This window comes from Spermophilus citellus (assembly GCF_964194105.1).
Source record: "Spermophilus citellus genome assembly, chromosome: 17".
NCBI classification, from domain to species: Eukaryota; Metazoa; Chordata; class Mammalia; order Rodentia; family Sciuridae; genus Spermophilus; species Spermophilus citellus.
The window spans coordinates 14,580,396-14,601,582 of record NC_138199.1 but is presented as its reverse complement, the minus strand read 5'-3'; the positions used below and the strand labels follow the sequence as shown (position 1 = coordinate 14,601,582).

The following is a 21,187-nucleotide window of genomic DNA, read 5'->3' as shown; positions in this document are numbered from 1 at the left end:
AAGAATCCTAAAGAACAAGAAATAAAATCAAGAATCAATAAAAGGAATGGTATCAAACTAAAAAGCTTCTTCTCAGCAAAGGAGACTATCAACAATGTAAAGACAGAGCCTACAGAATGGAAGAAAATCTTTACCAAATGCACCTCAGATAGAAAATCTTTACCACATAATCTCCAAGATATATAAAGAACTCAAAAAACTTAACACCAAAAAAAACAAATAACCAAACTAATAAATGGGCTAAGAAACTGAACAGATGCTTCACAGAAGAAATTGATCAACAAACATGAAAAAACATTAATCCTCTCTAACAATTAGAGAAATGCAAATCAAAACTGTAGTGAGATTCCAGCTCACTCCAGTCAGAATGGCAACTGTCAAGAATACAAGCAGTAAGTGTTGGTGAGGATATGGGAACAAAGGTACAATCACGCATTGCTGGTGGGACTGAAAATTGGTGCAACCACTCTGGAAAGCAGAATGGAGATTCCTCAGAAAACTTGGAGTGGAACCACCATTTGACTCAGCTATTCCACTCCTCGGTTTATACTCAAAGGACTTAAAATCAGCATACTGCAGTGACGCAGCCACATCAATGTTTATAGCAGCTCAATTCACAATAGCTAAACTATGGAACCAACCTAGATACCCTTCAACAGATGACTGGATAAAGAAAATGCTGTTACATACAAATGGACTATTACTCAGCCTTAAAGAAGAATGAAATTATGACATTTGCAGGTAAATGAATAGAACTGGAGAATACCATGCTAAGCAAAATAAGCCAATCCCCAAATACCAAAAGCTGAATGTTTTCTCTGTTAAGTGTATGCTTATGGTTGGGGGGCAGTAGGGAAGAATAAAGAAACTTTGGATTTTGCAGAGGGGAATTAAGGGAGGCATGGTACAGTGCAGATGGGAAGGGCACTAGAATGAGACAGACATTATTAACCTAAATACATGTATGATTACCCTACTGGTGTGACTCTGTTCCATGTACAGACAGAGGAATGAGAAGTTATGCTCCATTTGTATACAATGTGTAAAAATGCATTCTACTGTCATGTAGAACTAATAAGAACAAATTTTAAAATCATAGAAAAAATTATGATTAACTAAAATCACCACACTCTATATTAAGCCCCTAGTCCTTACTCATCTTGTAACTGAAGCTTTGTAGACTTTGACCAGTATTTCCCCTTTCTCCAAATCTCTACCCACTGGTAACCACCATGTTACTGTTACTATGTGTTCACCTTTTCTGTAGATTCTGGGTATCAGTGAGACCATTCAGTTATTTGTCTTTCTGTGACTGGCTCCCTTTACTAGACACAGAGTTCTCAAGTTTCATCCATATTATTCAAATGACAGAATTTCCTTCTTTTTAAAGTTGACTGGTAGTCCCATGTTCTATATGTACCACATTTTCTTTATCCCTTCGTCTGTGGACACCTACGCTGTTTTTTCTGCTGGAGTAAATAGTAATTAGTGCCTAGAAAAGCTTACAGTAAGACAAAAATGACTCTAAAAGATGTGGCAGCAAAGGGAGAAGCCGGGTGCTTCCCTTATTTCCAATCTTGAGGTGAGAATCAAAGCAGAGTGACCTTGGTTGTAAAGTAAAAGAATGTATACATAAAACATCTGAAGAAATCAATCTCCACAATGGGCATGCGACCTATCCCATATGTGTTCCCTGCTTGTAAGAGTGCCAGCCCTCCATTGTACCCTGGCCTGCCACCTCCCGAGGAGTATATGAGTAATAAAATGTCCAAAACCTCTCCATTGAGTCCACCAAGTTCTTTCATTGGGGTCAGGAAACAGTATGCTTGGAGCATTTGCTATCCTGAGGTTAAACATTTCCATGTCTTGGCTGTTGTGAATGATGCTGCAATGCCTATGAGAGCAGCTGAAGTTATTAAGTGAACATGAACTTGAAGTGAGCTGAGCATATCAGGTATGTAATAGAATGAATGTACTCTCCTAAGTAAAGAACAATGGGACTTGTTTCACTCAGCTCTGTGCTAACCTGGCATTATGGCTTGGATCCTAAATATTCCTGAAGGCCCATGTGCTGAAGGCTTGATCACCAGCCTGTAGTACTATTGGGATGTGGTGGAACCTTTAGGAAATGGGGCCCAGTGAAAGGAAGTTAGTTCATTTGGGGGCATATCCTTGAAGGGGATATTGGACCCTGGCCCTTTTCTCTCTTCCTCTTTTTTGTTTCTCATCTTCCATGAGGTGAGCAGCTTTACTCTGACACACACTTCCTGCAATGATGTTCTACCTCACTACAGCCCCCAGAACAATAGAACCAACCAACCTTGAATTGAACCTCTGAAACTGTGGGTCAAAATAAACCTTTCCTTTCTATAAGTTGATTTATCTCAAGTATTTGGGTCACAGTGGCTGAAAGCTGACAGACATATATCTCACTAGAGGGATTCACTCTAGCCTCTTCAGTGTATCATCTTTTAACTTTTAATTAGCATAATTATTATGAACACTCCCTTTCTAACAGTTAAAAATCCCTGACTTATCCCATGACTCCATGAACTATGCAGTCAATGTCTTCTCTGGGTATATTCCTTTGCCTGACACATAAACCAACTCCACTTTGCTGTTTGTTTATATTTTTCAAAAATTTTTTACTTTATTTCTTTCCACCCTTTCCTTGGACTCTAACCTATAGAAATAAAACCACCAGTACATAAGGATATAGGCACACACAAGCTCTTTGTAGTGTTCAGTATATGTAAAAATAAATGGAAACTGAATGCTCAGGATCAGAGGCAAAGTTGAATACACTGTAAAGCAGTCATATAATGGAATACCATTCATCTTCTTAAAAGAAGTCAGATTGGGGACTGGGGTTGTGGTTCAGTCATAGAATGCTTGCCTAGCATGCATGAGGCACTGGGTTCAATCTTCAGCACCACATAAATGTAAAATAAAGATATTATGTCCATCTAAAAATTTAAAAAGTCAGATGTGTAACTATTGAGCTTCAGAAATTTCCATAGATATATCTTTTAAGTAAGAAAAGCAAGATCCAGAAAAATGTATACAGTATGGTACAAATTTATGTGTGTGTGCGTGTGCATGCTGCATATTGAACCCATAGGCGATCTTAGTACTGAGACACATCCCCAGCCTTTTTTTTTTTTTTTTTGAAACAGGGTCTTGCTAAGTTGCTTAGAGTCTTGTTAGGTTGCTGAAGCTGGCCTAGAACTTGCAATCCTCCTGCCTCAGCCTCCCAAGCTTCTGGGATTTTTTTAAATAACCCAAACCAACCATTTCTATAAGTTGTATTCATGTTTGAAGATGATTCTATGAATCCATAGAAACTTGTGCTTGACCTGGGAATACCTGCTGGTGTTGAGGTAGCAGAGTAGGAGGGGAAAGGGGAACAGGCAGCAAAGGATAAAGAAAAAAAACTTACAGCTTTTCTATCTATCTATCTATCATCTATCTATCTATCTATCTCTATCATCTATGTAAATATCTAACTCTACCTCTCTCTCCATCTCTCTGAATTAGACAGCTCTCTGAGGGCAAACTTCTCTGAGCCTGAGTGTCCCCACTTGGGCACCAGTTTTTGGCCCATCAAGGTTCCCCTTCCACTCCCACCCTATCCATCCCCAATCCTCACTCCAGTAGTCCCTAGGTGCCCAGAGTTGGCAGAGGTGGAAGAGAGAGCAAATTTGATTGAATGGTTCAAGACACTACATGAAAGAAAAGTGATTGGGACCCTGATTCTTTTTGACATTGTTCAGTATTAAGTCCTCTCTGAAAGATTAAGATTTCCTTAGATGTCTTCCAGAAGGACACACACACACACACACACACACACACACACACACACAAAACCTGGATCCCAAAAGGGAACCCTCTGTGAGGAAAGTGGTCTGGTCTAATGACCAGGCTCAATTCCAAGCCTAAAGTTCAGGAGGCAAGGCTAGACACAGCCCAGGCACAGCCCTGGCACAGGCCCCTAGCACCACAATCATGTGTGGATGTGTAAAGAGTGTGGAAACCAAGTCTGTGTCACTGTTGTGGCCTGTGCAAGGCCTCCATGCAGCACTAAAAAAATGGCCCACTAAGTTGCATAGAATAAGGGTTCTCCAGCTAATCATAGTACAGCCTCAGAAAGGAGTGACAGCATTCAAGGAAGAAGTGCTGGGTCTCCTGCAAACAGGGATGTAGGGTGCCCAAATTACTAATTGGAAATACATGAACCAGTGTCTGCCCCGAAATCATATTCTGTGATTATACAGTTTAAAATTACATGGTTTATAATGCCATGTTTATGTGTAAGGGCCTCAGGGACCAAATATGAATTTATATAGCCCCATGCCATACATGGGCTCCAAACAATAATAGAAAGACAATAGAACTATCATCCAAATTGACTACATTTTGAGCCATATTGGCAGCAGGAGAAAAGGAAAGGATAAAATTATTCTTACATTTAGAAAATGTTTTAACAAGTCTTTTTGGCTACGAAATCTAAGGTCTACCCCCTGGGGCACAATCTAGTGAGAGATGCTTTGATCAAGAAGTTAAAGTATTCTGTGCAGAGAAGTAATGGGAATGTGGGAATGAGCTACTGGCAGAGAGCAGGGCAATAGAAGTCTGGACAAAGAGAGGTTAACTTTGGTTGCACCTGTGCCAGTGTGGACTTCCCTATGCAAAGGGCCAAGACAAAATAAAGGCCTCATTTCTTCTTGTGGCATATTTAAGAACAAAATTTTAAAATTTTAAAAACAAGAGGCTTCATTCTCTCTGTCAAAAATAAGGGAGAATCTTCTCCCCACCCCTCTTTCTTTTCATGAAAGAATTTGCTTTAGGAAGTCTCCATATTCATTTCTGTCTCTGTGAAATGTGTGTAAATCTGTTTTAAAGATACATAAACCTTTTGTAAGCTTTATTACATAGGAATGTCTTTCTCAAGCAAGGAGCTGGGAGCAGCCTCTTTGAAACACACACAACAAAGGAAGTAGAGCCTCCATCTCCCAGTTTCTATTGGAGAATGGAGCCCAACTTAGACAAACACTTTGTTTTAAGTTGCAAAACTATCTCCTATCATAAAGGTAAGACAGCAGCTTTGGGAGGGTGAGACAGGAGGATCACGAGTTCAAAGCCAGCCTCAGCAACAGTGAGGCACTAAGTAACTCAGTGAGTCCCTGCCTCTAATAAAACACAAAAATTAGGCTGGGGATGTGGCTCAGTGGTTGAGTGCCCCTGAGTTCAATCCCTGGTACCCTGCCCCCACCAGAAAAATAAAATAAAATAAAGGTAAGAGAAGTTTGTCCTCCTATTAAGTCAATTAAGTGAACACAGGTGGCCACTCCAATTACCAAGTGAGTCTAGGATACACTTTGTGTGAAAAATGGTACTATAAAGTCATTTTACTTGAGAATTAATTATAATTTATCTTAAGCACATGTAGGTAATGAGTTCTATCTGTTTAGCTTTCTTCATGGCTTCACAATCTCTTAGCAATTGCTTTTGAAGTAATTCACATGCTGATTTAAGGCTTATTCAAAAATAACGGTTTTGTTGTTGCTGTTGTTGATACCTGGGTGAAGAAGTTTTCAAGATTAGGATTTTTTTTTTAAATAAATCATCCCTAGACTGTTCGATAGTAGAGAGTCTGCCTAGCACGTGTGAGGCCCTGGGCTCAAATCCCCTGGTATAGAAAAAATAAATTTTAATATATTCTCCCAACATTGTGCGTGTGCTTAAAAAAGAAAATAAAAGTGGGGAAGGAGTCTTGAGAGGTCAAGAACCCTAGTGGGAGGCTGGGGCCTGTACAGGGCCATGGGGAAATAGTATGTGGTGATGAATGCAAAGGAATTTCTAGGAGGAGTGATGCTGACATTCCACTGAAAATAATAAACTAATAGCAACTAATACACAGAGGACTTTGTGCCAGGCCTTGTTCTAAAAGTTTGAACATATTAACTCATTTAGCTTATGCACAGTTTAGATTATTTTCCTCCATTGTAAATTCCCTCACAGTATACTGGGGTAGGCAGAAAGAGTCACAAAACAGCAGAGAATCAGGCTGAAGTATGGACTCACTTTGGAAATAAATATATTTTAAATTCTTTTCTAGAAAGAAAAAGTAAACCATAAAAATATGTGTGGAAAAGGCCAGATCCTGCTATTGTGAACAATGAGAATTTGAGCCATTTTATTGGGATATTACAGAATAGGGTAGCCCCAGAAAACTGAGGGTGGGGGAGGTGTTCAATGGCTCTGTTCCAAGCACAAAGCATTTGGTAGGAATGGGCCCTAAAAGGTGGGAAATGGTATTCAGGAAGGACGCAATGCTGGTATAAGCTTTGGAAGTTGGAAGGTGGGACTAGACACTCCCTCCCCATGATTTATTCCCACCAGTAACCAGCACATCTTTTTGATGTGCCTCAAGAAAGCCCAAGCCACCAGGACACATCCATCTGCTGTGAGTCAAATGGTTCAGGAAGATCTAGATAGGGACATGTGCAGGGGACTTCATCTGATTGATTCCTGGATGGGTGATCAGCCTGAGCCCTGCATCATCCTTTCACTGTTTACAAAGATGACAACCAGCACCAGACCATCTGCTGTTCCTGATTTTCCTACCCTGAGACCCTGAAAGGCCAGAAGAGAATTTGGGAATAAAAATTAACCTGGAACCTACTGAGGGTGAAGGAGCTGCACTCATCTGAGCAAAGGGGAGGTTGGAGGGAGGAGTCAGAGGGAGACAAGTGTGTATGGAGTCTTGAGCTGTTAGTCTTCCAGACTCTTGAGAAGCCCTGGTCACTTATTGAAGGACAGGACTCAAAAGCAGTAATGATGAGGGATGGGAGGACTTACTGGACCACAGGGGTCTGACAACAGAGCATCCCCAGGGGACACCAGTACAGCCTCCCAGGCTAGCCTTCCGGAAACTTTCCTCAGGTCCTGGACCAGAACAGCTTGGACTTTCCCTCGGCCTGGAGGATAGACTCACCCCCTCTTTCTCCTAGTTACCCCCAAAGACCTCCGGGTCCCTGGGAAATGTCCTCATCCTTGTTCAACCTGGAGGCTCTTGCCCTCAGGTCTCCCCAGGAGGTCCAGAGAGGCCCGCTGAACCCATTCTTTCATCCTCACCCTGGCCAGGGTCCCTTTCTCCTCCAGCAGCTACACTCTGACCCGACCCAAAGGCACAGCCCTTCCCCACATCCTGCTGTGTGGCTTGAATTGCAGGTTCAGGCTAGTCTGGGGCGGGGACTTCGGAGGGCGGGGACGCAGACCCATCTTTAAAGATCTGGAGCTGGCCCTGAGGCGCCGGCGGCCCTGGGAAGTCCCTGGAATCGCTCAGGACCCGGCTCTCCTCGCCTGAGCTCCCCTCGCCTGAGCTCCTGGGGTCGCCATGGGCCACTGTTACCGCATCCGCGTGGCCACCGGAGCCTGGCTCTTCTCCGGGTCACACAACTGCGTGCGCCTGTGGCTGGTCGGGGAGCACGGAGAAGCAGAACTGGAGCTACAGCTGCGGCCGGTGCGAGGAGAGGTCAGCCTGTGAGAGAGGGGCCCCGGGCCCCTGGCCCGGCAGGGTACCAAAGGGAAAGCGGCAGGAGACTGGGGGCCAGTGACAGCGCAACGGCGCTGGCTGGGATTTCTACAGTTAGAACTCCCAGAGCGAAGTCAGGAACAGGGTTGGGAGCCATAGGCTCCATCTGGGCTTCTCCCTCACCCAGACCCTGGTCCTGGCAGCCACCAACTCCTTCTCCAAATGGCCCCAGGGTCAGTGTAGCCATACAATCTGTGGTCGACTGTGAAGCTCCTCCAGGTACCGTCTGGGTGACAGCTTAGGGATTGGGGTGAACTAAAAGATGATGACGCTCCGTCATCAATTCAAGTCTCAGAGGGCAGCGCACTGCGGGCTTCTGCCCTCCCGAGGAGCACGGAGTGTGGGGCAAGTCAAATGGGGAAGGGAGGAAGGCTGTCTTCTGAGGCCCTGATAAACTCAGGTTCCACAAAGGGCCAGCTCCGTCCTCAGAGCAGCTTCTCTGGGTCCCTTCGGCTAAGTCTGGCAGGTCTGGCTCCCACAGAAAGAGGAGTTTGTTCTGGATAGTCCGGAGGACCTAGGCACATTGCAATTCGTGAAGCTGCGCAAACAGCACTCACTGGTGGACGACGCATGGTTCTGCGATCGCATCACTGTGCAGGGTCCGGGAACCTCCGCGGAGATCGCATTTCCATGCTACCGCTGGGTGCAAGGCAAGGGCGTCCTGAGCCTGCCCGAGGGCACAGGTGAGAGGGCAGCGTGGGGAAAGTAGGCACAAGGACTCCTCCGAAAGTGCTGGGAGCAGCGGGACAGAACGGGATTGAGGAAGGTCTGCGGGGCTTAGAGAAAGGATAGATGGAAACACACATGAAGTGTAGGGATTCCAGGACGCAAGACAGCAAGAAGTTATGAAGTCTCTGAGTTTTACTCAAAATATATGATGCTCCAAGTTAGACTGGAGAGGGGGTAAGTGATCTGGAGATTCCCTCTTCAAAGTGAGGACAGGGAGTAGGAGATGCAAAGATAAAGGAAAACAGAGAAGCAAAGTATGAAGATCTCTCTTTAACTCAGAACAAGTTAGGGTAGGGACAGGTGAGGGGCCCGTGGAATGGAGATGGAGGTGACCTGTGAGCAGAAGACAGCTATGGAAACAAATTATATGATGTTAAGAGAGTTGGTTTGGGTTAAATAAAATGGAAGACAACTGTAAAAAACAAAGAGCACTTGGTGTGAGGTGGGAATAGATAAGGACAGCAAATGTTGAATTTTTACTATGGGAAACTAGTAAGAGAGAGATGAATAGAGACAAATGATGACCAGGTGGTTAAGGATGGAAAAAATGACACATATGACTTGAGACAAGTGAGTCTAAGTACAGGTAAGAGCAGGAGAAAAAGTCGATAAATAAAATCTACAATCATAAGTCCGAGAAAAATAAGATCATTAAAGCAAACAATCTTTGAGGGACAGGTAAAGGTGTGGCACTTTGGGTATAAGACATGTGAAATAAGCCAGGCCAATATTTACAGCAGATAGGTATGGACATATAGGTGACTAAGATTTAACACCTTAATTAAGTGAAATAGGGTCACTTAATTTCACTTAATGAAATAGGAGAAGATGAGTTAAGGGAAAATAAAATGTGGCAAACATGAGATTTTTGTCTTCAGGCAAAAAATGAGGGCTGAAATAAGTTAAATTGGGAATACAGGACTGGTTAACAGTGGGATAAATGTGGAGAGGGAATCAATCGAGAGAGGGAAAGTCAGAGATAAAAGCAAAAGAACAGGACTGAAAACATGGAATCTGGTGATAAAAAGAAAGTCAAGGACCAGCAGAGGAGAGCACAGAACCAAAGCTACATGGCCAATCTTCTTAATGTCTCCCCAGCCCGCCTGGCAGGAAACAATGGCTTGGACGTCTTCCAGAAGCATCGGGAGAAGGAACTGAAGGAAAGACAACAGATCTACTGGTGATCACCTACCCACAGCCCTCCCAACTGTCCCACCTTTTCCCTGCCCCTGCCCTTATCACTGACCTCAACACCCTCCCTGAAGCTTTGTCCCAACTTCTAGCTGGGCCACCTGGAAGGAAGGGATACCCCTGACAATAGCTGCAAATTGTTTGGATGACCTACACCCAAATGTGAGATTCCATGAGGAGAAGAGGCTAGACTTCGAATGGGCACTGAAGGCAGGGTGAGAAAAAGGCTGGATGGAGCTCAGAGTGGCATCAGAGTTGGGAGATCCAAGAATGGTGGTATATGGTGAGGGCCTGAGGGGTGAGCCAATGGGTTCATGCCCCAAAATATGTTCTAGGGCTCTAGAGATGGTCCTCAAACGTGTTTACACCCTCCTGAGAGGCTGGAACCGCCTGGAAGACTTTGATCTGATCTTCTGGGGCCAGAAGAGTGCCCTGACTGGTCAGTGACTCCCCCAGATCTCTAACCCTCTGATGGTCCCTTTTGATGGCCCGTCCATCGTATTTCAAGGTCCCCCACAACTCCTTGCCAAGTAAAAACATGTTGTTCCTGTTCTGATCTCACAGAGGCCTCAAGAATGAAAAGAAAGGGACTCAGGATAGTCTGAATCCCTGAGGCCTTAAGGAGAAGGATGTCCAAGTAGTAATCTCCCTCCTCTACCCCTCTCTCACCCCACAGAGAAGATCCACCAGTCCTGGCAGGAGGATGACTTTTTTGGCTACCAGTTCCTCAATGGCGCCAACCCCATGCTATTGAGACGCTCCACCTCTCTGCCATCCAGGCTGGTGCTGCCCTCAGGAACAGAGGAACTTCAGGCCCAGTTGGAGAAAGAACTCCAGGTACCCCACACACAAACACATACACTCGGCATTGTTCTCTCCTTAGCAGTGTGGCGGGAAGAACTGGTGAAGATGAGAAGCCAAAGATAAGTCACGGGAAAGGAGGCTACCTCTTGGTACAGACTCAGGGGTTGGAAAAAAAAAAGTCTAGAAATGACCAAGTATTGGGGTGGGGGGGACTTTTAAGAACTCCCAGCATAAACAGAGAAATAGGAGGCACCTCAGGGCACAGATGGGGGCCAAAGATATTAGGAGGAACTATGACATTCCTGGCTGATGTCAGTGTCCTGGACTCCAGTATTCGTGGGCACAAAAAAAAAAAAAGAAAAAGAAAAAGCCTGTGCCAACAGATGGAGAAATTCAGGAAGGTTTTCTGGGGAGTGAGGGAGGAGATGAATTTGGGACAGATGAACTGAACATGAGGAGGTGGAGTCCAGGCAGAATCTTGTGTAAATGCGTGCCTGTGTGCTGTATTCAGTGGTAGTGGGAGCCAGGGGGAAGCTCTGTGGAATATTTGGCAGAGGAGGTAAGATTTATATAGGGAGTGGAAGACGGATGGCTGAGCTGATGGGAGCCAAAAGCAGAGAACAGACCATGAGGGGATGACAGAGTAGGGGTCTGGCCACTTGGACAAGGGATCAGTTGATAACACCTATGCCACTGGATTAAATGGGCCTAGTTCTGAACCCAGATCTGCTACTACATATCCCTGCACAAGACATCTACCCTCACAGGCTGTTTCTTCACTTTAAAATGAGAGGAATTGGACCAGTAGGGCTCTACCAATAGGGCTCTGGGACTGATGCAGGATGCTAAGCTGGACTGAATGTCTTCAAATGTTTTGCCTTTTGCCCTGACCCTTTAGGGATATAATTTTTTTATTTGTTCTTTTTAGACATACATGATAGTACAGTGTATTTTGATGTTATACATATATGGAATATAACTTATTCTAATTAGTATCTCTTTTCACTGGTGGTAACATGTTTCATATGTGAACATACGAAAGTTATGTCCTATTCAGTCTGCTGTTTTTCCTATTTCCATCCTCCTTCCTTCCCTTCATCCCCCCTTGTCTAATCCACTGAACTTCTATTCTTCCCTACCTCACTTATTGTGTATTAGCATTCATATATCAGAGAGAACATTCAGCCTGCCTTATTTCACTTAGCATGATAGTCTCCAGACCCATCCATTTAAAGGCAAAAGTCATAACATCATTCTTTTTATGGCTGAGTAATATTCCACTATGTATATATACACCACATTTTCTTTTTCCACTCACCTGTTGAAGGGCACCTATGTTTGTTCCATAGCTTAGCTATTGTGAATTGAGCACTATAAACATTGATGTGACTGTGTCACTGCAGTATACCGATTTTACATCCTTTGGTTACAAACCAAGGAATGGGATAACTGGGTCAAATGGTGGCTCCATTCCAAGTTTTCTGAGGAATCTTTATACTGCTTTCCAGAATGGTTGATCCAATTTGTGTTCCTTTGTCCCCACATCTTCACCAGCATTTACTGTTATATTCTTGATAATTTCCATTATGACTGTAGTGAGATGGAATCACACTGTAGTTTTAATTGGTATTTTTCTAATTGCTAGTGATGTTGAACATTTTTTCATAAATTTGTTGACCATTCATATTTCTTCTTCTGTGAAGTGCCTGTTCAGTTTCTTTGCTCATTTATTGATTGGGTTATTTGTTTGTCTGTTTTGGTGTTAAGTTTTTTGAGTTCTTTATATATCCTGGAGATTAATGCTTTATCTGAGGTGCAAGTAGCAATGATTTTCTCCCACTATGTTGGCTCTCTCTTCACATTCTTGATTATTTCTTTTGCTGCGAAGCTTTTTAGTTTGATACCATCCCATTTAGTTATTCTAGATTTTACTTCTTGCACTTTAGGAGTTTTGTTGAGGAAGTTGGTTCTTGAGCTGACATGATGAAGAGTTGGGCCTACACTTTCTTCTAGGAGGTTCAGAGTCTCTGGTCTAAAGCCTAGGTCCTTGATCCTCTTTTGAGTTTTGTGCAGGGTGAGAGACGGGTTAAATTTCATTCTACTACATATGGATTTCCAGCTTTCCCGGCACCATTTGTTGAATAGGTTGTCTTTTCTCCAATGTATGTTGATGGTGCCTTTGTCTAGTATGAGATAACTTTATTTATGTGGGTTTGTATCTGTGTCTCCTATTCTGTTCCATTGGTTTTCATGTCTGTTTTGGTGCCCATACCATGCCATTTTTGTTACTATAGCTCTGTAGTATAACTTAAGGTCTGATATTGTGATGCCTTCTGCTTTGCTTTTCTCACTAAGGATTGCTTTGGCTATTTGGAGCCTCTGATTTTTCCAAGTGAATTTCATGATTGCTTTTTCTATTTATGAAGAATGTCACTGGAATTTTAATAGGAATTGCGTTAAATCTGTATAGCATTTTTGGCAGTATGGTCATTTTGACAATATTAATTCTGCTTATCCAAGGACATGGGAGATCTTTCCATCTTCTAAGGTCTTCTTCAATTTCTTTCTTTAGTGTTCTGTAGTTTTCATTGTAGAGGTCTTTTACTTCTTTTGTCAGATTGATTCTCTTTATGAATAGATTTGAACTCTGCAATGGATACATTCCTCCTTTCTCCAGAATGGTTCCCTATTTGAGGCTGACTTTATCCTGCTGGATGGAATTCCAGCCAATGTGATCCAAGGAGAGAAGCAGTATCTGGCTGCCCCCCTTGTCATGCTGAAGATGGAACCCAATGGGAAGCTGTTACCCATGGTCATCCAGGTGAGGCCCCCTGAGCATCTCATTCCCACTTCTCTGTTCACATCAACCTTTGCTCCTAAGGACCCAATCCCTTAACTTTGGCCTCTTAAATCCCATCCACACCAAGACCTATCTTCATGTCACAGCTCACAGCCTGGTCTTCCCAATGCACCTAATGGAAATACTTATTCAAGAATCATAATGGCCTCTTCGAATCCTCATCCTATACCTAGCAGTTGTCAAACATTAGTATGCTTCCGAATCACCTCAAGTGTTTGTTAAAACACAGGGTCTTCAATGCCACCACTAGACTTTCTGATTTAGTGTCTGGGGGTGGGTACAGAGAATATTCATTCCTTACAAGTTCCAAAGTAATGCTGATTCTGAATCTCAGAGCATACTTTTTGAACTATTATTTAATCTCTAAGCATCCTCTAATTCTGAATATCTATTCTCTTGGATAGCCCTTTTTCTCACTATTCCCATCAAACAATCAGTTAATTATTATCATTGTCAATAATTGTACGCATCCAACTTCTGCTTCCCTCTCTGCCACCTGAGCTCTGACTCCCATCCTATTTCTCCTAAAAGACTGCTAGAACCTCCTTACTGGACTCCCTGCTTCCAGTTTCTCCTGCATTCAACAAGACCACAAAATCATAGCCAGTGAGGAGAGGAAGGATTCTTATTCCTCCTACTACATTATAACCCCCTAGAAGGCAACAGTCTTGCTTAGTCACCTGTTTCCTCAGAAATGCTGATCGTGTCATACAAAAGTTGATAGTTCAATAAATACTCGATTTTTCTTTCTCCCAGATTCAACCTCCCAATCCCAGCTTCCCAACCCCAACATTGTTCCTGCCATCAGATCCTCCACTTGCCTGGCTCCTGGCCAAGTCCTGGGTCCGAAATTCAGATTTCCAACTGCACCAGCTCCAGTATCATTTGCTGAACACTCATTTGGTGGCTGAGGTCATCGCTGTTGCTACTATGAGGTGCCTCCCAGGACTGCACCCTGTTTTCAAGGTACAGGCTCTACTCTTATCCTAACCCCTTCAGACACGTTATAAGGGAACCCTCTGAAATTGTCAAAGATCTAACAGCCTAGGAATTGGCTTGCAGTATAGATGGAATATCATTAGTAAAATAAAAGTCTTATTTATACCTTGGAGTAATACAAAGGCTTTATTCCTACCTTAGGAGACTTAATATTTTGCCAGGAAGAAGCCCCCAAGAACCAACCAAGAACAATTTCTGGAATTAAAGTTTGAAATCACAAGAGACAACCTATAAACTGATGGAGGATGTTCCACCCCAAGAGAGTAGTCAGCTAAGTAGCAAAAGATCAGAATACAAGGAGATAAGCCCAAGAGTAAAGCAGGTAAAGATGTGCACTAGTGGCTTTGTTACACAGGAGTAAAAATGAAAAATCAACAACATGGTAAATAAAGGAAACAGAAAAGTTGTAGCATGTCTGGGTGCAAGACTGGAAAGAGAAAAATCAAAAGTCCAAGCTTCTGTGACATGTAGGAGCCCATAGTTTGTGCCATGTGTTGTACTGACCTAGAAATACTATAATTTTATGAAACAGTGTAGTGTTTACTGCTAGGCAGAAGACAGCTAAGTAAGACTTATGCTTGCTTAAAAATGTTCTCAAAATCTCAGTGACACTTTCAGATAAGGAACATGGCAGAGAAGGGCACAAAATGACAGAAACTTTGAACCAGAGTAATAGAAAAGTTGAAAGAAGCTAGTTTGGGGATAAAATTAGATATTTGATTTAAGCAACAAGGACTTTGAAGTATTGGCAAGATATGCAAGTAAGCACTTGTATGGAGAACAACTGAAATGTTTCAGCTGAAGACATCCATCTGGACCTCCCAACCTTGGCCAATATAGCTGTGACCCCTGAAGGTCATCTCTTTGGAACATAGACAAGATGGAGACCAGTATGTTTAAAAGGATCTTGGAATTTATTTGTCACATGATGCCTCCTGCATCATCATCTTCTGCTCAATATTATTAAGTGAAACCTCAATTTAGACTTATAATTCTCCTCTCTAGCTCAGTCCTACATTGTCATCACTCACCATTAACAATTTCTTCCCATGGCAAATAGCTGAGTTGTTACAGGGTACATAGGAGGGTGAAGCCAAAATGGCCTCCTTTTGATGGCTAGGGTCTCAATCCTGAATCCTGGCTTCAGTACTTACCAATGTCTACATATTTAAATGAGAATAACAGGATGTCCCTCATGGTGTTGTTAAAGGATAAAATGGCATAAAACAATCACGTAACATGTACTACATGCTACAAAAAAAAATTAGTTCTTACATTTATTATTATTAGGAGTTGTTTGTTCTCAGGCATCTTCTCTCCTCATGTGGACTTTGGGCCTTCCATGACATTCAGCATCTTTTATGAACTTTTTGAAAAGTTTCATACTAATGTAAGCTGTTTTGATACCTTAATAACATAATGATCACTTGGGTTTCTCCTGCGTCCAGCATCAACAATTCAGATAAATACCAAAATTGGATGAAACCTGCAAATTAATTGGGTAGAAAGGAAGACAAATAAGTCTAAGATACAAAGAAACGTGTGTGAGGATCAAGTACTTTTTTGTGGTGGACAGGGTTACCACTGAGCTACATCTGCAGCCTTTTTAATTTTTTATTTTGAGATAGAGTCTCACTAAGTTGCTAAGACTGACCTCAAATTTGTAATGCTTCTCAAGCCTTCCAAGTTGCTGAGGTTAAAGGCAGGCCCCAGGTTCAGGTAGCCTTTTTTTTTTTTTTATTGTAGATAGACATAATGCTTTTATTTTATTTATTTATTTTTATGTGGTCTGATCCTCAGATCTAACCCAGTGACTCACACATGCTAGGCAAGCATTCTACCACTGAGCTACAATCCCAGAACCTCAGGTAGCCTATTTTAATAGGCAAGGAAAAGCGGGAAAGAGGTAGCTGAACAGTGTCCAGGTGGCAGTGGGGACAGATTTGACAGCAGCCCCTCTGCTCCTTTAAGCAGGTAGATTAATGTAGCCCCTCTAATTCTGACTGAAACTACTAGCTCAAACTGCCCACAAACAAAACAAACAGTGACAAGACAAAGAGTTGTAGAGAGGCTAGTTTAAGGTATGAGGATGTGGTTTGTAGAATATAAAAGAAAGTCGAAAGGATCTGATTCATAAGGAACACCTATAATCAAGGTAGGAATAATAAAGAGAATGATAACAGTTATTATTGGAGAATTTCTGGATGTTCTATCAACTCTTCACACATCACTCACATAATCACAGACGTCACCAAAGCTCCCTGAGATAAGAGATCCTATTATTGCCCCCTACTGACAGAGGAGGAGATTGCAGATGAGAGGTTATAAACTTGGCCTAGTATCAAAGGCAAAGTGGCTCCAGAGCCTGACTCACAAGGAAGTTAAAGAACATAAGACTGATCAGAGAAACAGACCAAGGAAGCAAGAGGGATGAAAGCATCAATAAGGGATCAGACCACCATGATGGGTGCCAGGCCCTACAATGAAGGACCCAAACATAGCTTCCATTAATTACCCTCCAATGTCTTCCACTCCAGCTCCTGGTCCCCCATATCCGCTATACTTTGGAAATCAACACCCGGGCCCGAACCCAGCTCATTTCAGATGGAGGACTATTTGATCAGGTAAGGAAGGAATACAGTACGGAGCTGCCTAATCACCCAGCTCTCTGCAATCTTCTGCCATTTTCAGCATTCCAGATGACATATGAGAATGTCCTGACCCTTAACCTGTAAGTCCTGTCCTTTTATATACATGTCTTTAAATTTATAAACCCCATCTTGAACTTCCTGCATAATAGACTATCATTCTCTGGTTCTGCTTCCATCCCTCAAGCCCTGTCAATTCTTATCCCAGGCAGCAAACACAGGTGGAGGGGGCCATGTGCAGTTGGTCCACCGGGCAATGGCTCAGCTGACCTACTGTTCCCTCTGTCCTCCTGATGACCTGGCTGACCGGGGCCTGCTGGGAATCCCAAGTGCCCTCTATGCCCATGATGCTTTACAGCTTTGGGAGATCATTGCCCGGTGGGTAGAAGGAGCTGAAAAATGGGTGGGAGAGGGAGGGTAGGGCTCTGGCTTCAGGTCAGCATGGGGCAAAAGCTGGGAGAGAGAGAAAAGGAAGAATGAGGAGATGGTGAGGTCTAAAAATGAAGAGATAGGGGTGCAGTACACAGGTGAGGAGAGCTGTGAGTGTAGAGACTGAGGGATCTGGAAGAATCAGGGTTTTACTAGGAATAATAGATAGCAGCCATACACAGAGGATACCTAGAACTAGTAAACTACATCTCCTTCCTTAATGCTAGTATGTCAAAAACCTGGGGAGGGCTGTGGGTATAGCTCAGTGGCAGAGCACTTGCCAAGCCTGTCTGAGGCCCTACTTCCATCCCCAGCACCTCAAAAAAAATTTTTTAAACTAAACCCTGGAGAATGTCCCAAAGTAAGTCTGATAGGATCTGTTCAGGTACAGGGACAGTCAGTAGATCTGAGGCCACAGCATAGAGGAATAGAGGTCAGAGACTGGAGCTCTCTGCCATGAGAGAGCTCAGCTCCCTTCTCTGGGCAGGTATGTGGAAGGGATCGTCCACCTCTTCTACCAGAGGGATGACATCGTTAGGGGGGACCCTGAGCTGCAGGCCTGGTGTCGAGAGATCACAGAGGTGGGGCTATGCCAGGCCCAGGACAGAGGTAAGATCCATCTCAAAGACAGGAGCTCCTCAGACACTGCAAGAGCCCTTTCCCAGCCCTGTCCCGCTGAGACAGAAGCCCAACCCAGTATTATATCTCTCCCTCCACACAAAAAAGTACCCAAATTCCAGTCACACATCTTAAGATTCAGGGAAATTCTAGATACCCATGGACCGACCTCCTCAGAGACCCTGGCCATCAACCCCTACTCCTGTCCCCACATCAGTCATAGATGCCCTGCCACGGCCTAGGAACCAACCAGGGCAGAGCCAGTGAGGGGTTCTGTCCATGCTTAGGACTCACATGTTATCTTTGTGGTACCCCCATTCAGGTACTGCCTGAAGATATAAATAGGAAAAGTTTACCACTAAAGCCTATAATAACCCAACCTGGCTCTCTTCCTTTTTCCTATCTGCTATTATCCACAGATAGGAAAACATAGCAGAAGAGCCAGGTATTTTCATACTTGCCAAAGTGCAAGGTCATTTCCAGATGTAACCTCAATACTATATATGTTGTGGCTTAAACCTGAAGTTAGTTCCCTGATCTTTGGATCTCAGGTTCATTGGTCAATCTTGTCCTCTCTCTAGACAGTACCTTAGTTTATCTCAACTCCTCTTGCATGTGTGTGTGTGTGTGTGCGCGCGCACGCGTGCACACACACACACACACACACACACATACACTACACTTTCATCTCCAAGAAAGAAATAGCCTTTCTCAAACTCTTCCTAGAAATCCATATCTGACACAAACATACCTAAGTAAATAAACAAACACCTATCAATTCTAAAATACAGACCTACTAAGGCATCAGCCTTTATTTCTTTCCTATTATACTGAAGCCTCTAAATCCTGTTCCTTTTCTGCCCAGGTTTCCCTATCTCTCTCCAGTCCCAGGCTCAACTCTGCCATTTCCTTACCATGTGTATCTTCACATGCACTGCCCAGCATGGGGCCATCAACCAGGGCCAGGTATGGATAGCTGAAAGCCCAGGTCCCTGAAGGCAAGTGTCTGGACCTTGGGAGATCGAAGGGTGAGAGAGGGATTCAAGCCCTAAGTGCCAGGGGTCTAGGGTTACAGTTTCTTCCCCCAGCTGGAATGGTATGCCTGGGTCCCTAACGCCCCTTGCACAATGCGGATGCCCCCACCTACCACCAAGGAAGATGTGACATTGGCCACAGTGATGGGGTCACTACCTGATATCCGGCAGTCCTGTCTTCAAATGACCATCACATGGCATCTGGGACGCCGCCAGCCAGACATGGTGAGAAGGGAACCCTTGGGAGAGGAAAACTACAGTTGGAAAGGAAAGTCAGAGTTAGAGAATGGGCTCTAGGTGCTTCTGTCTTCAGACTAGAAACTAATCCTTTGTTCCATCTTAGGTACCTCTGGGGCATCACAAAGAAGAATATTTCTCAGACCCCCAGGCTAAAGCTGTGTTAAGCCAATTCCAAACAGATCTGGAAAACCTGGAAAATGAGATTACAGCTCGGAATGAGCAACTTGACCTGCCTTATGAATACCTGAAGCCAAGCCGCATAGAGAACAGTGTCACTATCTGAGACCTAAGGTGCCCCCACCTGAAAGATGTCACATCAGCTTTAAGACTGACATGTCCATCTTGAATATAATGTTTTCCTAAGTCTCTGTTGCTAAGGCTCTGATTCCTCCCTCAACTAAACCTTCTATCAGTATACCACTAGCCCAGAGAGCACTAAATTTAAGAGCCAGGCAATATTTAGGCCACAGAGTCCCCGCCACAATTACTCAGCTCTCCCACTGTAGCACAAAAGCAGACACAGATGATATATGTCAGTATATTATTTTAAGTATGTTCCAATAAAAATTCATTTAAGGACACTTAGGTATGAACTTCCATTATCACAAAATATTAGTTTGTTGGGTTTTTTTTTTTTTACTATTTAAAAATACCAAAAAAAAAAGTACTTTGCTTGAGGGACATGCAGAGACCACAGACTGGACTTGGTCCTTATACAGTATACTAGCCTAAGCCCCTGACCTTTCTTCCAAAACATCCAGGAGCATGTTTGGGGATAGAAGAAATTCACTACCTCTGTTAATTCTCCTTTCCAGGAACTAGACTTCATGCTTGGTGGCCAACTCACAGATTGCTGACAGTTCATTGGCAATTTTCCCTTCACGCTGACTCTGCTATTTAGACATGTACTCCAAACTTCCCTGAATAGCCCAGAATAAAAAAATCTTTACCCTCAAATGACTTCCTTTTCCAGACAGTCCCAAACAAAAGATACACAAAACTCATATTTCAAGGCCACTTTTTAGGTCCTTTAATACCCAGTGATCTCTTTAAAGTTTCCCAGGATCCAAGTTCTCTTTCACAACAATTTTGATAATACTATGCACAAAATAAATGGGAAAATACCACAAAGTTATTCTAGCCTATGACAGTGTTTCTTTGGTTCTGGAGTCTCAGCATCAAAATTATCTCTCTCAATTATTCTGTGCTCTGTGTAGAATGGATACAACAAACTTAATGCAAAAATGTGTTCTTTGTCACATTTTAACACATTTTTGAACAATTTTGAACAAAAATATGTGTTCAGACCCAGGCACCCAAAAAATAAGCATTCTTCAAACATCCCTATGTTCCTGAATGATAATTACAAATCTGCATCGCTCTAGTGAAATACAGAAACATTCTGGAGTTGGGAGAGGGCGATCTACTCATATTTTTAAATCCTGTAGTACTTTACTCAAAGGGCCTACAATCACAAAGTGACATTTTTGTGTACTTACTTTCAGCAATACCTGTAGCAGGATTACTCACCTTCACAACTTGCTCTTCGAATCTGCTTTCCATGGACTTTCTCTAACCCCAGATTTTCCCGGTTTCAACATCCAAAAGTATACAGTATTCCAAGAGAGATGATAAAAACCATACAGTATCCCAAGCTTTGTTGTTTAAGAGAACCATCTCTAATGCCAAGAACTCTCAGCAATTTTAAAGCTTTCTTGCCACAACAGCATGTTTTGGCATCCAGGAGGGCTCCTATCTCCTTTCACTGTGTCAGAACAACCATTTTTAAAGGGAGAAGGGAGTACAAAAGCGATAAACACGCGCGCTCTCCGGAAGAAATCTCTACGTCTCACTATTTCCGCATCACAGAGACCGCCCCAGACTAAAGTGTCTTAGGGGGAAACGAGAGGAGTCCTAGCTTCTCATCCTAACAGCCCGTTACCCAAGTTACCAGGATCCTGCCAGAATTAGGCATTTCCGAAAGGTTACGGCTAGTTCCTCGTCACGTGACCCGCCAGTCTGATCACGTGATGTGTCA

General features: G+C 43.3%; 1 protein-coding gene and 1 long non-coding RNA gene across 2 annotated transcripts; one reads left to right on the top strand and one right to left on the bottom strand.

Annotated features, from left to right (window-relative positions):
- The first annotated feature begins 6,213 nt into the window (after window positions 1-6,213).
- On the top strand, window positions 6,214-19,774 carry ALOX12 (arachidonate 12-lipoxygenase, 12S type). The gene is made up of 14 exons (XM_081270549.1): window positions 6,214-7,537; window positions 8,079-8,280; window positions 9,425-9,506; window positions 9,610-9,732; window positions 9,853-9,956; window positions 10,194-10,354; window positions 12,999-13,142; window positions 13,938-14,147; window positions 16,718-16,804; window positions 17,037-17,206; window positions 17,745-17,866; window positions 18,741-18,841; window positions 18,964-19,134; window positions 19,253-19,774. The coding sequence occupies exons 1-14, from the start codon at window positions 7,400-7,402 to the stop codon at window positions 19,430-19,432; spliced, it is 1,995 nt and encodes a 664-aa protein (XP_081126675.1). The 5' UTR covers window positions 6,214-7,399; the 3' UTR covers window positions 19,433-19,774.
- Window positions 8,316-21,150, bottom strand: LOC308635804. The gene is made up of 4 exons (XR_014019270.1): window positions 20,680-21,150; window positions 19,067-19,163; window positions 15,456-15,666; window positions 8,316-9,480 (listed from the first exon to the last, which is right to left on the bottom strand). It is a non-coding gene; the product is annotated as an uncharacterized lncRNA (long non-coding RNA).
- Window positions 21,151-21,187: the final 37 nt, after the last annotated feature.

Excerpts from the sequence above, each read along its gene's own strand:
- ALOX12 (XM_081270549.1), top strand. The coding sequence starts at position 7,400 with ATGGGCCACTGTTACCGCATCCGCGTGGCCACCGGAGCCTGGCTCTTC. Across the intron at positions 9,733-9,852 it reads GAATGGGCACTGAAGGCAGG|GGCTCTAGAGATGGTCCTCA; the intron begins GTGAGAAAAAGG and ends AATATGTTCTAG. Across the intron at positions 10,355-12,998 it reads AGTTGGAGAAAGAACTCCAG|AATGGTTCCCTATTTGAGGC; the intron begins GTACCCCACACA and ends TCCTTTCTCCAG.